The sequence below is a fragment of the Talpa europaea genome (genome assembly GCF_964194135.1).
Source record: "Talpa europaea genome assembly, chromosome: 9".
Classification (NCBI taxonomy): domain Eukaryota; kingdom Metazoa; phylum Chordata; class Mammalia; order Eulipotyphla; family Talpidae; genus Talpa; species Talpa europaea.
Genome location: NC_140076.1, coordinates 4,928,545 through 4,945,206, shown reverse-complemented (window position 1 = coordinate 4,945,206; position 16,662 = coordinate 4,928,545). Strand labels below are relative to the sequence as shown.

The 16,662-nt window shown below is 50.9% G+C and overlaps 1 protein-coding gene across 1 annotated transcript in view; it reads right to left on the bottom strand.

Annotated features, from left to right (window-relative positions):
• Positions 1-16,662, bottom strand: part of PEX14 (peroxisomal biogenesis factor 14) — a gene marked incomplete at its 3' end in the record, with an annotated part of 109,421 nt that overhangs the window by 54,400 nt on the left and 38,359 nt on the right. The window contains exon 3 of the mRNA XM_084243703.1: positions 8,607-8,691. Coding sequence (XP_084099829.1) covers positions 8,607-8,691 — 85 coding nt within the window. The remainder of the gene's footprint in view (positions 1-8,606; positions 8,692-16,662) is intronic.

Here is a 16,662-nt window from a genome sequence, read left to right as displayed (position 1 = left end):
CCAGTGAGAAAAGGAATTATAAATCCCTAACAAGATGCAGACAAATAGTCTTGGTAGTTTCCTGTTTAAAAGCTAAAAACTGGAAACAACCCAAACGCCCATCAACAGGGTAATGGATAAACAAGTTGCACGATAGCCAAACAAGGGAATACTATTCAGCAATAAAAAGGAATAAACCACTAACACACACGACAACTGGGACGAATCTCAAAATAAGAATGAGCAGAAGGGCCTCCCCGGTGGCGCAGCCGTTGAGCGCTGGGTTGCGAAACTGCGCGCGGCCTCTGCGGCGCCGGTTCGATCCCCGGCTGCTCCCAGAGGAGGGTCCCACATGGCGTGCAGACCTCTCCTGCCGCCCGCTGCTCCCCTCAGCAGTGTACTTCGGTCCTTCTGCCTGCTCTGCTCCCCGCTCTGGCTCTGGTGAATTCTCTCACCCTCCCGCGCTTCTGACTGTACCCAGTGCATGTATAAACAAAAAACAAACAAACAAACCAGCAAACAAATAAATAAAGCATGCCTCTATAAAAAAAAAAAAAAAAAGAATGAGCAGAAAACCCCCAAACAAAAATGGGTACAGTTTCATTTACATAAACTTCTAGAAAATGCAAGCTCATCTATAGTGAAAGAAAGAAAAGGCTTGCCTGGGAACCAGGGTGTGTGTGTTGTGGGGAGGGTCACAGGGGAAGCCAGAAGAAGGAAATGTAAAGGGGCACAAGGAAACATTTGGGGTGACTGGTGTATGTTCATTACCCTGATGGTAGTGAAGTTTTCACAGGCACACACGTCAGAAAAATGTACAAACGAAATACGGATGGTCACTGTATGTCCACAGAACCTCAATAAAGCTGCTTAACACCATCAACCTGAGAGATATCTTCAGCCCTGCCTCCCTCGCCCCATCTGCTACTGAGCACAGCTCACTTTCTCCTCCTATGTCTCAGGTCCTGCCCTTCCTTCCAGAGTACGTGGTATAGTTCAACAAATGTAATCAGAAGACCTGGCTCTAGTTCTACTTCACCAGTTCTATTTGTGCTACTTAGTTTTTCTGAGCCTCAGTTTCCTCATCTGTAAAGTGGGAGACTCATCAAGTCACATATTAGTTCATTAATTGAACAAATACGCATTTGCCTGATGACTACAAAAATTACAGCGAGGAAGAAATTAACTGATGTATGTGTTTTGTAAACCGGTAAATCCTCTACATAAACATGCTGCCGCCTCTATTTCCACATCTACTCCCACCATCCCAGGCCAGAAGCCCCGCACCTAATCATGGATTCAGCAGAACCTTCTTTGTAGCTGGTTTACTGTTGCCAGGTCAATTCAGCTTATACACAGAGCCCACAGTGAACTTCCTCAGAGTTTTTGCACAATTTCAACTGGTTCAAGGGGTGCTGCTGATGTTTTTTTTTTTTTAATAATACTGAGTCCTAAGGCCGGCTCCTCCCTCACTGCACATCTCACCGACCTCAATTTTCTTTTCTGCAGACCCCACGGGCCAATCCTGCTAATTGCACATATGTCTCTGCACGAGCCTCCCTCCCCTAACAATGCCCTTTCTGCTCTCTCTGACCATCCACAGCCACTGCTCCTTCAATGTCTAGGTCAAAACAGATCTGCTGACCTAAGTAACTTCAGAAGTGTTTTCACTGGCTACCATAAGACTGAAGACAAAAAGAACTATGTGCAAACACTGTACTCAGGCTGGGAAAGGCATCTGGGTTAGCCATGCTGAAACTACTTGACATGAATACCAGGTGTGAACAAATAAATAGACCACAGACTTAAAAACGGGGCTTCTTTTGAAGCGTTTCTGTAAATTGTGGTCATCAGCCACCTAACCTCTCATTCGCTGCCCCAGGCAGGCGATGCTAAGGAGGCTGGAGAACCAGGCGTGGGGTCCCTGCCTGGAGGAGTCCCAGCCTAGTGGGCTTCATTCCAGCCCCGCCCCCCCCCCCCCCCCCCCCCGCCGGTCTGATCCTGCAGCCTTCTGAGAGGCTGCTGTGTTTCACGGACAGAAGCAGACATAGCCGACAACACACACATCCCTTCCTACCCCCTTCCAGGAACCCCTCATCTTATGAGAGACAGACACCTTGGGTTTTTTTTTTTGTTCTTGTTTGTTTTTTCAAAGAAATGCCTGATGTAATAATCCCCACATGCAATAGGTGCTGAAAAGGAGCTGAGCACCCACTCATTGCCTAAGACCCAAAAAACTTCCCACAGACTTCATTTGAAAACAGACCCTAAACTACAAGTTCCTGAAGCTTTCCATTTACTTGAATCTATACTTTGGATCAAAAATTAAATTCATGAGTCCCTTTCACATCAAAAAATGGGTTAAAAGAGGATCCTTTTGAAAAGAAAACATTTTTCATGGAGCCAATGAACAGAATGTCCACTCAGAATCCAAACCCGGGCTCAGTGTTACTATTAACTTCTTACACGGTCTCTCTTCTTTTATCAGTTTCTGTCCACCTTTATTCACGCTTGTATTTGAAAGCAGTTTTATATCCTTTGGGGGAGGGGGACATAATCTCTTCGAGTTTTAAGCAAGAAAAATAGGCCCAGCCTGCCACCCTATGTGAAAATGCTCCCACTTGAGCACAGCGCCCTACAAACACCTGCCCCACCATGTCCACACAAGGGGGTCCGCTGGGCATGCAGGGCGCGTGCATGTGATGCAGTAACACTGGCACCGGAGAGAATGCAGCAAGTCTTAGGTGTTGATGGGGAAGGACTACTGAGCTAACCGGTCAGGCAGAAGGCAATGAATTTAAAATGTGTGTGTGTGTGTGTGTGTGTGTGTGTGTGTGTGTCTGTGGGGGAGAGTGAGAGTGTTAACATGCTTTTTACATGGACAGAGAACCTGTGAAGTGACTCACAAGAATAAGCACTGCGTCCTCTGGGAAAGAGCACAGGGAACAGGGGTGACGGGAGGAAGGCGCCTCTCACCGCGCAGCCTTCTTTGCAGGTTTCGTATGTATCTCACCATTCCAAAAAGTAAACAGAGAAACTCTGAAGATGCTGCTACCGCACACGGCCTGGCAGCACTCCGCAGGCACGCAAGTCTCAGAAAAAGACTCCTTCTTTGTTTCCAGGGGAACATCTCAAAGCAAATGGATAAATCTAAGAGCTTACCCCCCACCCCCACCCCAAGCTCCTCTCTTATCACTGTCCCCCATCGTGGGTGAAGTGTGGGAATGGTTTGACTCAGCCTTCTCGGGGGAGCAAATGCGACGGGCTCCCCTTCTGAAGGGGGAGCGATCACGTCCTGCCTCCACGGCGCTCGCTGGCCGAGCTGCGCAGCACTCATCCTGGATGCAGAGAGAAATCTGTGGAGTCAAGACAAGTTTGGATAACAAGGGGAGCAGGAAAATTGATGGGGGGACACCAGTCAGTGTGATGAATAGGCTGGTCCAGAACAGCAGGTGACGGATATGCAGATGCGGGCCTGGCAGGAAGGAGACGTCCGCGCACGGCAGATGGATGGAGGAGCTCAATCATTCTCAGAACGAGCCCCGGCCCCGCACGCAGCCCTGTCTGCGCTGGCACCGGCCGCCCCTCGCTCACCTGCAGGGCACGGCCTTCCACCCCCAGAGGCTCTCTGTGCTGGGCCCACGCCAGGGCAGGGCCCGGGCAGGAACAGCAGGCTGGGTTTGAGGAAGAAGCCATCTGCTGCCAGCAGGTCTCTCGGGGGATGGATGGCCAGCGGGCTCGCCTCACTTTGCCTTCTTTCTTGGCTCCTCAACACATTTCCATTTTGTCCCTCTTTGTAGCACGTCCCCCTGAGTAAGGCCCGTGCAGCTGGAGTGACCCGCTTGCCCGGGCCTGCAGGGCTACCCAGGACAGAGGGATTCCAGTGTCAAAAAACCAGTACGGTCCCGGGCAAAGCAGACCTGATGGCCACCCTCCTCACCATCCATGCCCTGTCCTCCTTTTCCTCCTCACTGTCAGTGAGACATCCCAGATGAACCTACTCCGTTGACGCTCAGGGCAGAGCAGAGCCCGTAACAGCGCAGAGACACAATAGGCACGCACCCAGCCCCTGTCTGGTCTCGGAACAGGCATGTCTTTTAGACATGTCCACGCTGCACAGGCTCCTCACTCCAACGAATAGAGGGATGAACCTAAACCTCGAGCCATGAGCCACGTCTCGTTAATAAAGAGTCAGAAGGGCCAGACAGCCCCCCGCAGCGCCGAGGCTGCTCCTTCCAGCTCAGCTGCAGGAGCTTCTGGGATGAGGAAATGGGCCACAGTGAAGCTGGGGTGGCAGCTGGCAAGGTCTCTGTTTCCCTTCCTCACCCCCATGCCGGCCCAGCTATCTGCTGGACCCAGGATCTAGAAAAAGCCACGTTACATAAAGATGGCCGGCTTCATAAGCCACATTAAAGAATTAATTATAAAATAAAGCTGAAGGAGAAAATTAATTTTAGAAACACATGAGGTTACAGTTTTGTTTTTTTTTCCTGGAGATGGGGGAGGAAACAGTTATTTTCGTTTTCATCCTGGGGGCACAAGCTGGGAGCTGTCCAGTCGATAACCTGGCCATCAGAACAAGGTTTGTAATTAAAAGGTCAGTGACCTGGAAAGTCAGGGCCCCACTCCCAGAGCTTCTCAGTAATGACGGAGCTATTAAATTAAGACTGTTATGAAATCAATGCTAAAAAAGCTTTCATGGTAACGAGATTCCATTCAAGGACATGCAAACTACCTCATGAAATGGACGTAAATGATAAAAAAGAAAAGTAATAGAAGAGAGTTAAATTGAAATCTGTATAAGAATTTACTCCCCCTTAAAATACTCCAGTGAGAGAAGCCCCTCACCTCGACCCCACAACCAAGGTTGAGACCATCAGGTTTCTTCCTCAAGTTCATTTCCAGCAAGGAGGCCGTTTTGCTACTGGGGGTTCCGCTTCCAGGAACAGAAAAAGATAAGATCTGGTTTCACCTTTTAGAATCAGAAAGAGTGGTGGAGTTTTGTTTAGTTTTCCTTGCCCTCTGGCCTGCTTATTACAAGACCGAGAACACAGTCCTCTGCTCATAGCCTGAGAAGGACACGGGAGGCCCTGGAGTCGGCCCACACCCGGGCCTCGCATGCGAGATTATATAGAAAAACGCAAGATGCTCATCTTTTTTCTTCTCAGAAGCCTGCCTGGCAACAGACCCCTTAGAATAAGCTAACAGATTACTCATCCTCGCCCCACCTCACCTCGTCCTTGGTCCTCCACAAACAGGCCTCCCTTGTGCCCACCTTACACCCCACCTGCCATGCAAGTTGGGCAAACCACCTCCTGCTTCTGTGGTGGGAGAGGGTGTCAAGGCAACAGAGGTCTACTGACAGTGATGTCCGAGCCACTGACTTCCTGGACGACTGAACTGCTGTTTCAAAGTTACAATGACCTCCAGAAGCACAGCCTGCTCCAGGCCCGGATCTGAGGCCTGCCGGAGCTGAGGCCACTACCATTGCGACCAGTCCTATGTGGGCTACGCCCCATGCGCGCTCGGGCTACCTCCATGTGTGGCTGTCTCTGCAGCTGACATGTCATCTGCAGAACCAAGTGGTCGGGAAGGAAAACAAAAACATTTATTTGAGTATTCTGAAGGTGAGCAGCTGCTTTTCTCTTTCATCTAAAAAATTCCCAGTAAAAGAAAGAAATGTTGTAAATTACACAAAAGGCAGTACAAACTTCAAGGAAAATGATAAATGATTCTAATAACTTCATGTTTCTCATTAATGACTTCACATTCAGACTTTAAAGCATCCAAAAGCCATCTCAAAACAACAACAACAAAACACAAAAGACCTTTGGAAACCGATGCCCTTCCGTCCGGGTTCCCCTCGCTCCCCGCTGCCCCCCCCCCCACCAGCCCCGGTCTCCCCAGCCAGACATAGAACTGTCAGCAGCAGAGCGGGACGTAGCCCCCGCTCGCGGCTGTGGTTTCCCAATAAAACAAACTCAGCTGATACGCCTAAAGTAACCCTCATTTTCTACTGAACTGACATGCACTACAGGGACCTCAATTTCTATATTAAATATTAAATAATATTAAAAGAAAAACAAAATTGGATTTGCCTTTTCAGGAAAGAGATGTTTATTAAAAAAAAGAAAGTCAAGATTATAATTCAAGTCAGTGCTGCACTGCAATTCCCTGAAGTGACATCTGCTAGGAAGAGCCGGGCTCCAGCCCCGCCGCGCCGTCCTGCGGGAGGCACGTGAGGGTGCCAGCACCCGGGCCCTCCTCTCCCACGCGCTCCGAGACCAGCCAGCCAGCTCGCCTGCCTTCCCGCCGCTTTAGGGATGGGTGGATGCCACTTCTCCGCTCCAGCCCCTCCTGCCTCATCCCACCAGAGACAGTGCCAAGACAAGCTGGCGGTGCACACCGGACCCGCAGAACGGCCGGAAATTTCAAAAGTGAAGTTTAAATCCACGAAGGGGCTCTGCTTCCCCAGACGCCGATCAAACCCTGGAATCCTCTGCCCAGATAAGGTCCTGCCAAAACTCACCCTGTTGGGATTCAACTCGGAAATGGATAATGACTGACTGAGCAGCGTTTCAGAGGATAATGGAGATGGGTGATTAAGTCCAGAGACTCCCGCGCTTAACTGTGAGGTTAACGCCTGTGTTCTTTCAGAGCACGGAGGGGGCGCGCCTCTCAAGGCACTCACTGCCTAAAATTCCCCCAAACGCTGCCCCACAGTGGGGGTCATCCTGCCCATATGCTGGGCACAAGTCCACTCACGCCAGCCCCCACTCATCTCCCGCAGGCCCCGGCTCTCACGGCACCCTCTCCGAGAGACAAGCTCTACCTGCTTGTTCAAAAGTGCACTCCACCCCCGCGCCGACACCCCAATACCAGGGATCCTCACCCCCACACAGCTTCACCTTTCTCCATGGCACTCCAGCCCACGTGGCACGTGTTTTACTTTTGTGAACCGCCTGCCTTCCCCAAGAGAACATAAGCTCCTCGAGGGCAGGGGTTTTGCCCGTCCTGCTCTCCACTCGATCCCCAGGGCCGGCACAGAGCACAGCGCGGGGTGAACGCTCGCTCGGATGGGAGTGAATGAATGAGCTGGGTATTTTTTCAAGAGCACAAATAATGGCACAAAAACAGTTTCCGCTCTACAGCAATTATTAGCCAACTAACTCAAAAGAAGTATTATTTGGTCCAGAGTTTCTCTCTCTCTTTCTTCTCCTCTCCTCTCCCAGTCAGGGATTTATTAAAATTAAACAGATTAGATGGAGCTCCTGATACTAAAACTGCTCAGCAAAGCCTGCGGTGGGGATGTGCCGAGCAAACACCAGAGACATTTGTCTCTAAATTGCTCTAAATACCTTCTGCAAATGAAATTCTAACCCAGCTGCGTTTGAGAGAAAATGAGGAATAACTGGTCATTGTCAGTGGAAGAGAAGATCAGGCGGTTATAATATTGCACAATATGCCGGGCGAAGGATCTCTCGGCAACCATAGATTTTGTCTCAGGTTACCCCGGGTAATCAGCACAGCTTTTAGGCTCAGCTTTCCCCAGCTCCAGTGCTTTGATGAGAGAGCTGAAATCCCCAAGCTTTTATGATTAATTACTCCCCATAGGTACACATATTTCAAGGAAAAACTCTTTTATGGCACGATGCTTGCGAGTGGAGAGGCCAGCCAACGCACTCCAAATTTTAATAATCTGCTACTGATGGGGGGCCAGCTGGAGGCCGGCAGCCAGCACTCAGTGCCCCTCACCAACCCAGCCACGGGGCCGGCCTGGAGGTGCTCTCACACAGCTGCCTGTGAGTGGCACGCACGGCTTGCTCTGCCCACACCCCGCCAGGGCAGCCCTGGGAACCAGGACACACAGCTTTGGTGGGATACCATGGAGCAGACCTGGGGAGCCCACAAGACCACCCATGCCCATTCCAGCCACAAATGACGCAGACTCCAAAACGCAGAATATTCTCAGGCTGATGTTCCCACTCCCGAAGGAAAAATAATTGGGGGGTGGGGGGGCTCAACCTTCCTCCCTCATCATGTGTAAGGGCCTATAAACAACTTCCTAGAGTTCTAGAAAATGAAATGCTCTAAGAATGAAAAGCCAGATTTCTTGTTTTAGAGTCTTTTTCATATTTTACAAAAATAGAGAAACAGCTTAAATTTCTACAGTACCAGAATAGATTCTGCTTTGGAGAATATTGAATTTGTCAAGATCCATTTAATCCCTGCTTGCAGAAATACCATAAAACCAGTAATTTACCACTTCAATCCGTAAATCAGACTGACCCCGAGCTTGACCCTAACCTGACCTGTTCAGCCGTCTCATTTCCCCACCCCGTCCTTCCTCATTCGTTACTGAGGCGGCTGACCTCCCACCTAAAGCCATCACTCGCAGCCAGCATCATCCTCAGAGGGCCCGGAAAGCAGAGGACTCACCTGGCAGGCCCTGCTGCTGCGCCGGCCCAGACCTGGTGGCCGGCTCTCCCAGCCGAGCTGCAACGGGCTCGCCAGGCGCCCCCGGGGGCAGCTCCCCTCAGCCCCCCCACCCCAGTCATCAAGGCGGTGGTGGCCCTCTGCCCATCCTGCCCACTCTGCAGGCCCTCTCGGGCCAGAGGAAGCCGTACCTTTCTTCTTAAGGAATGCTCTCCTGGTTGCGAGCGGGCTCTGGCGGACCCGGGAATTCTGGAGAAACTTCACTGCTGTGGCAATCTGGTGGGAGAGAGAAAACAAGCAAGAAAGTAAACTTCAATAGGTGGCGTGTCCACATTAAGAGAAGCCTACAAGTTTACACCAGGGTCACAGAAATAAGCCCACCGCCGTGGTCAACTTTACAGCCCAGCTGTATGAAGGGCCAGCGTCGGGTCCTGCCTCCGCTGCTTCCTGCCGCTGAGTCTACCAGGTCTCAGCCCGCAGCCTCACTCTTAGGACCTGCGATACCCTCTCCTGTCCTCCCTGTTCAAGCCGACTTCTCATCCTCTTTGGGAGCTGGCCCCTCTGGGTCACCCTCATCCGCGTCTCCGCACCTGCGTCCACACTATGCCTGTCTTCTAGAAGGCCGCGCTTTCCCGCCGCTGGCTGTCTAAACATGGCGCACACCCTGCACACACCAGCACGGCCCTCTGACAGCCTGTTACAATGCCTCGAAGGCTTCCCTCAGTAAGCGAGCCATTTCTGTCTCCTGCTCTCTGAAATGCTCCATGCGCACAGTGTGTGCCACATAACTGAAGACATAATTATACTGTCTCCTAACGCTCAGGCCGCCTCCCCAACTAACTGCCAGCAGCTGAGGGGCAGAGCCCCTGCTGCCGCTACACAGCCTGCCGGGTTACATAAGGGGCGGCAGCGCAGTCACGGCCCTCGCATGCAGAGGAGCTAAACTCTGAGGAGTCTCCAGAGGACAAAGTTTGGGGTTTCATGACCAAAAGCTGACAGAGTGAGATGATCAACCTACGTCTAGTGATATTATCTAATGAAATCTGCCCACCTAAGGCCAAGCCAAAGAGGAACGGGAGGGAAGTTGGTGAGGGCGCCAGCTTCCCATCACTCAACATGCACCAACTACCAGGCTGCACCCGCCTGCCTGTGCTCCATCCGGGTGCTAGTCTGGCGGGTGGGAAATGCCAACCTGCCCCCGGTAGCAAAGGGGCTGTCTCGGTGACTGGCACTATTCATCCCAACAAAACCAAAAGAATAAGATAGTCTCGTGTTACAGCTAAAGTCAACAGGCCCTACAGATCACTCCTAAGTTGTTGAAAGAAAACATGTCTAAGAGCGCGCCAGTCAGGGGAGTTTGCTAAGATCCTTCAAACCAAGGTCACAGTTAGCCAGAGACTCCGCACCACAACTGCACACGGTACCCAAGTGACAAACATCCTCTTCATGTCCTACATGAATTTAATCTTGACACCTGACAGGCCTCTCTGGTAACGAAAGCTACGAGGATAAAGCAGAAAGGAGAAAGGAAACATCAGGGCCATTTCCTTTGATGCTCCCTCAGCGGGGGCTCACCCAAGGCACATGGGCACCCCAGATCCCCAGACTGGGCCTCTAGGGTGAGGCACGCCAGCACGCCTCGAGACGGGCCATCGTCTGTCCCTAAGAACCTCCTACCCATCCTGCACCGACCACAGTGATGACCAACGCGTTCTGGGCGAGGGAAACTCAACGCTGCGTCCAGAACCCAAAACAACAAACTCACCCCCAGGCCACCTTGGGCTGCACCCAAATCATAAACAATCTGACAAGCATCTCCAAAAGGATGCATTTTCATGGAGAGCTGGGAAAGCGGAGAGAGGAAGGAAAGCAGGGAGAAAGAGGAATGGGGAGAAGCAGGCGAGGGAAGGGGGGGAGAGGAGAAAGCAGCAGAGACGCGAGAGAAGGGGGGCGAGAGGGAAAGGGGAGAAGCGAAAAAGGGAAGTGGTGGAAGAAAAAAAACAAAAGACTCTCGCGGGCAGCTCAGGAGAGGACAGACAGTCACGCAGTCACGGCCAGCGCCAAAGGGACAGCTCGGACACTGGGGGGGCGGGCGGGGGGTGATCACCGTCCTTCGCCTGGGGAGAAACTACACCTCCGCACCCGAGAGAAGGACTGCGCCTCACCCAAGGCGTGCGGCCCAGGTGTCAGAGGGACAGTGGGTGGGCAGGTCTGAGCAGCAGATGCCAGTCACGCAGCTCCTTCCTCTCAGGGGCCCGCAGACAGTGGCGTCTCCCTCATCCTCCCAAAATTTTCCATGACAGAGAAGGAAAACAGAATCCCACCACTAAAACGCCCAGGTTTCACCTTGCTTTTTTAATATAGTCCTTGGTATATGCATTTCTGGTCAGAGAGCAAAGTTCTGATGGGTTTAATGGTGCACTCAATGCAGTGCTTGGCGCATTCCATCAATTTTTTTTTAAAAATTGCATCTCTTATTTCTTTAAATACATTAATCAGCCTAGTGTAGGCAAAACGGATCCATCGGACAATGCAATAAACATGAATTATCATCTATCCAACACGCATAATGGCTTAAAAATACATAATAGCAGGTGTAGTTTAAATGATTAGTTATTACACCTGTGGTGGGTCTGATTCAATTGGGAAAAATCATCTTTAATAGGTTAAAAGGTTTAGATCACCATGCTTTCCTTAAAGTGGCTGTGGAGAGGGAATGATGGAGTGCTCTGTCATTAGTAATTCATTTAAGAAAAACGTGGGGGATATAGCAAAGAACAGCATAAACGAGCGAATCCAATTTAAACATCAGGTAAAGTAGAAAACACCTTTTAAAAAAGCAAGATAAATGAATTTGGAAGGGAGATGAAATTGACGTATTTATTTTAACGGGAATTTGACAAAGTCCCGGCACACTTCAAACTTGCAAAAATATGAACAATTTCTTTTAAAGTTTCCATTCGCTAATTTCAAGCCATATAAAATAATACTGCCAAACACCCACATAAAGTATATTTGGGACTTGTTTATGTTCCTCTTGATCTGTCTGAAAATGCAGGCGACAGGCAAATCACATATTTAACGGCAAGGATATCACTACGCCAGATGCAAAAAATATAAAGCCTCCAAACTAACAGCCTCAACGTAATGTGCTGAATAAGAAAGATGCCCAGATATGCGGCCACTCGCTGGTGTGAACATGAGATCTTCCTCGTCCTTTCACTCATTATTTCTTCAGTTCTTTCCTCCCTCCGCAAGAGGAGCTGGCACTCAACGGGGAAGAAGTGGGGAACAGCCTGTTCAATCTAGGCTTCCACAAGCCCTCTGACTCACACACAGTGGCCAGAGATGCCCCGAAATCTTCCCCGTTGATACACAGACCGCGGGGCGCTGAGGACCCGAGTGCGCACTGGGTCTGCAGCGCCCCTCCACTTACCGGCTGTGGGGCACTTTTCCTTCAGGCCCAAACCCTTCCTCCTCCCGCCCTGCCCACCTGCACACACTCCCGCTTTGTTGGATGACATGAAGGGGTGCCTGCAGCCTGTCCCGCACGATCCTTTGATTTTCTAATTAGGAGACGAATGTGACTGTTCATGGGTTATATCTGTGCCCAACTAAATTACACAAATTTGGGCCAAATCTTCTGCCTCAATGTCAAAGATGTGAAATGGGGACAGGAACTTGATGGCGCTGGTTGTGGGGGTTCAGCAAGCCAGGGAGGTTCTGAGCACCTGATGCTGCTGCTGAGCGCCTTGCTGCTGACTCGACAACAAATATGGAACTGGCTCTCCTTGGCCCTCTTGCGCTGAGAGTTCTTAGTGAGTGCCCCTCCAGCTACTGGTAGCTGGTCTCATAAAAATGAAAGACGATGAACTCAGAAGAAAAGAGAAGCAAAGTTTCTCACCACCCCTATTCCCGTGGCCCTGCCCTCTTCCTCCAGCCCCTCAAAAGCAAAACAAAACAATCTGGCCGCCATCAACTCCATCCGCACTCCCGGAGAACTTTGATCATGTTCACTGCTTATCAAGAAAAGCTAGAGGCAAAACAGAGGTGCAAAGAGGAGTACACCCTCATCTTCCCAATGGTTAACACTGGAGCAACTGCCAGCTACCCGGAGAGAGAGGGGCGTCTTCGGGTCGAAAAGCACCTTTGGGTCCAACATGATTGGCCAATTGAGCAAGATTTGTGTTGGAGAGACCGGGCCCTCTAAGTGTATAAATCAATGGAATACAGTATACTCAGGGGCTATCCAGGATGAACTATGTGCTGTTAAATGCATTGTGTAGGGTAAGTAATCCCTGGTGAGAAGATCCGAGGTTCCTGACGGTCCTCACCGAAGAAACGCTTCCTGCACACTTCTGGTGCAGGAGGGCAAGGGAGAGCCGCGCTGCCTAATCACGAATCTGGGCTTTGAGGGAGCCTGAGCACTTTGCACCTGACACGTAAACCTGATGCATCATCTCGGTGACACCTACTTGGAACGCCACCAATTCCGGCGCTCCTATGTGCTACACACACCTATCTCCTAAAATGGGAGCATTCATTAGCCATTTTAAAATATTCAAAAATATTCAAAAATTAAAAACACTAACAACCAACGTCAAGTCCTTTTTAACCCAGAGAGATCACAAGTAGAGGGCAAAAGAAAATGACCGGTTTGAGGACCCGAAGCCCCATCCCCAGGCGGCGCGGCGGCACAAGCACAGCTCAGAAGATTAAATTGCCTGTGAAAGGTCCCTCCGCTCAGACTCTGAAGTAGATGGATACCCAGAATGCTGTTAACAAGCGTTAGACCAAAGCCAACTTGAGTTTTAACAAGGGCTGGCTTTAAAAGCGGGCATGGCTGAGAATGAGAACCCTCTTCAAACAGAAATGCTGCCTTTTAGTAAGAAATCAGTACTCTGTCAGGAGTTCCTTGACAAATATGGTCATCGGTGGCACAAGGAAATAGTTGCAAAGCAGCTGTTAATCAGAAAAACACGTCGCAGAACGCTGATGCTAGCACTCGTGAAAAAATGCAGCGGGCTAATTATGAAGCTATATATCTCACTAAAGAGGCTGTGTTCCTTGCGATTCCAGGCAAAGCACTCTCGGATCCAGGGTCGTAGGACGACATAAGTCTGGCTTTCTGCAGCCAGAATCCTCTCTAAGCCGCGGCTCACGGCCCCAGGCTCTCTGCTCTTTCTCAGCGCCGCCTGCTCTCTTTCCAGCTCGGGACAGGCTGAGCAGGGGCACCCGCTTGGAAGCCGGGGCCTCCACAGGCCACAGCCCAAGACGCCGCACTAATTAACATCCAAAAGGTGTCAGATCCCAAGCCCCAGTCAAAGCAAAATCGAGGCACATGCAAAAGAAAGGCAGTGTCACGGCAACATCACTCTGAGTGTGGCAGGAGGACACGTGTGTGAGCTTCGACCAAGAAGAGCTGGCCCGAGGCCACGGGGTGAAAAGAAAGGGGGAAAGCAGCGATCAACACAAAATAGAGACAATTGTGTTGGAAATCTCAAAGGGAGAGAGGGCGGCGACAGACCTGCTCTTGGAGTGGGAGATGCGACTGGGGGAGCCAGGGTCTCGCAGGCAGGTAAGGGGAAAGTTAATATGCAGAGGAAGGCTCGGTCAGCCAAAATTCAATACGACGCTCTGCAAGGACAAGGAGGAATAAGGCTCCCCGAAACCAGACCAGCGGGAGTGGGGGGGGAGGGGCGCCACTCAAGGCTCCGCGCAAAACCACTGGAATGGCAAGAGGGGAATAACCTTGAGGTGGACACGCGAGCAGGCGGCGGAGCAGAGCCAAAGCGCCCCCTAGCCCCAGCCGGCGGAGGCGCGGGCCAGAGGCGGCCGCTCCAGAGCTCCCACAGCCCAAGTGAAGTGTTTTCACTCAGGGAAAATGAAATGTTTTGCAAGATGAAACAGAATGAAAATTGAGGTTTTAGGTAATTACTAGTTGGCATTTACATATCACGGGCTGGTTCAACACCTATTCATTTTCCTCTTTTATTTTCAATTTTTTAAAATTGCTCATTAAAAATGAACAGATGACAGTGACAGGAATTTTTTTTTTTCACTCTTTCTCCTACTCTGGGGGTTACAAAATCAAGAGGTACTTTTCACCCATTTATCTGCACTTCACGCGCGCGCGCACACAGAGGTATGGCTCGTGAACACTCGGCGGGGACAGGAGGGGGAAGTCCACAGACCCCAGGAAGCTCGGCATGCAGACAGCGCTGCGCCAGCCCCGGCACCTGGGGAAGGGGCGCCCAGGAGTTGAAGGAAAGGGCCTCTCGTTCAACCTGGAAATTCCCCCGGACTTTGTCCCTGCGTCCCTCCCCACTGCTGACCTGGGTTACGGACCTGTATGAATGAAGCTTAGGGGCCCTAATTTCCTTTGTTTTACTTCCCTCTGTCCTCTGGTTTTTCACACGAAAGAAAGAACACATCTCCGCCAGAGAAGCCCAGGCGCTGGCGTGGCGGGGCACGGTGTCCGTGAGGCCTGTTGAGTGACACTGTAGTTAGGGAATTCCACGGCGCGCGTGACCGACCCTCGTCTCTGAAAACACGCGATGTGTGCAGTGAAAGCCGTTATGGAAAGTGGCAACGTCACAGGCACAAACGCCACCTTTCAAAGTGAAGTCTCTCGGCATTTAAATTCTTCTCCTTGGCCCTAGTTAAAAATACTGCCTGAACTGCCTGTCAGAATGTCACTGTTTTGTTATTTTATTAAACTAGTTCTTCCAGAAATGTACGTGGAACTAGGAGGCATCTTACGCCAACGTGCACTGTTTCGTATCAAGTGACAGTGATTTTCGGAATGCAAGGGTGACTCTGGAGAGCACTTGGGGTGCCAGCTTCCAGCCAGAGGGAGCCGGGCAGCGGCGGGGCGACGCCCGCAGAGCAGAGCCACCGCGGAGTAGCCTGCACACATGCACTGCGCAGAGGGGATGAAAGCCCCTGCTCCTGGGTTGAGAAGATCAAAGTTCCTTTTTAGGAAAGGCTGAGAAGGAAAAGGATTTTCTCCTTCAGGGAGAAAAAGCAAATTTAAATGCCTTGTCCCCACACAGCCCCACCTGAATTTAGATAGCAGCCCCTCTAATTTTTGATGCAACCAACAAAGCAGTTATCCAAAGAGGGGAGAAAAAAAGGATGACATTTGCCTTTTCCTTGGCTTTGAAATCCAACTGGCAGCAAAGTGTTTGAAGTCCTGTTTAGAGAAGAAACTGTAATAGCCTCCATACTGAAAAGAGGAGGAAAATGCCATTATACACGGATCACAGTAGCGGTGACCTCAGCAGAGAAGGCAAACGAGCTGGCCGGGAGTTGGAGGCTCAGCCAGTGTGCCAGGAACAGAAAGAAAAGGTGCGTGTGCCAGAGACATGTGGCAAGAGTTGGGTGCTGGGTCCCAGGAGATCCCGAGAAAAGGCAAGGAGCTCGATCTCTTCACACGGCCTTTCAACAGCTCCTCAGCTACTCCTTCCCTGTTGCCTCGGTTTTCGATTTTCTCTATTCCTCTAATTTGCCTGCGCTGTTAAAGAGGAAGCCGAGAGCACCCAGGCTCCGTGTTGTAAAATTAATGAAGGTGTCAAGCTGTTGAGTTGAATCACTCCAAAGGAATGTAATGACTCAGGGTCCAAGATGCTCCCGAGGAAGGCCGTGAGCTCACTCAGTGACGGCGGCTGGTGACTCCGACACGAAAAATATGGAGCCACGGTCCCCAGGGCCTTCCTACTGACACACGGCCTATGCCTTCAGCCCCTGGCTGCCGGCCGCAGGTTGGCTTTGGCTCTCTGAAGGTTACTTCTCCCAAACTCTGGTACCTTCAGACACTCAGCAGAGGAGACACTGCCTCGACTGCCACTTTCTGTGAAGTCCAGGCCAGGCAGAGACGGGTGAAGCTCTCTCTAGTCACGCACTGCTGACAAGCGGGATGATCAGGACGGGGTAAAGAGGTTATTCCATGGATTAAGTCCTCGCTGAAGAGCTGACCGGCACACAGGTGGGCAGGGCCCCTTCACGATGCCTTAGCACCCTCTGCTCTGAGGACGAGATGGGAAGATAAGCTCCAGCCCCAGAGAGGCTGTCTACCATCACTCCACATCCAGCACAAAACTACAGCTCTGAAGGAATCACTAAATGACACTCCTATCAGACACCCTGCAAGAAAACTAGATAAAGACGTATATTTAAAAACAAATTTGGACACTAAAAAGTAGCGGTCCTGCTCTAGAAACAACCCATTGCCAAAAGCTAGAAGAA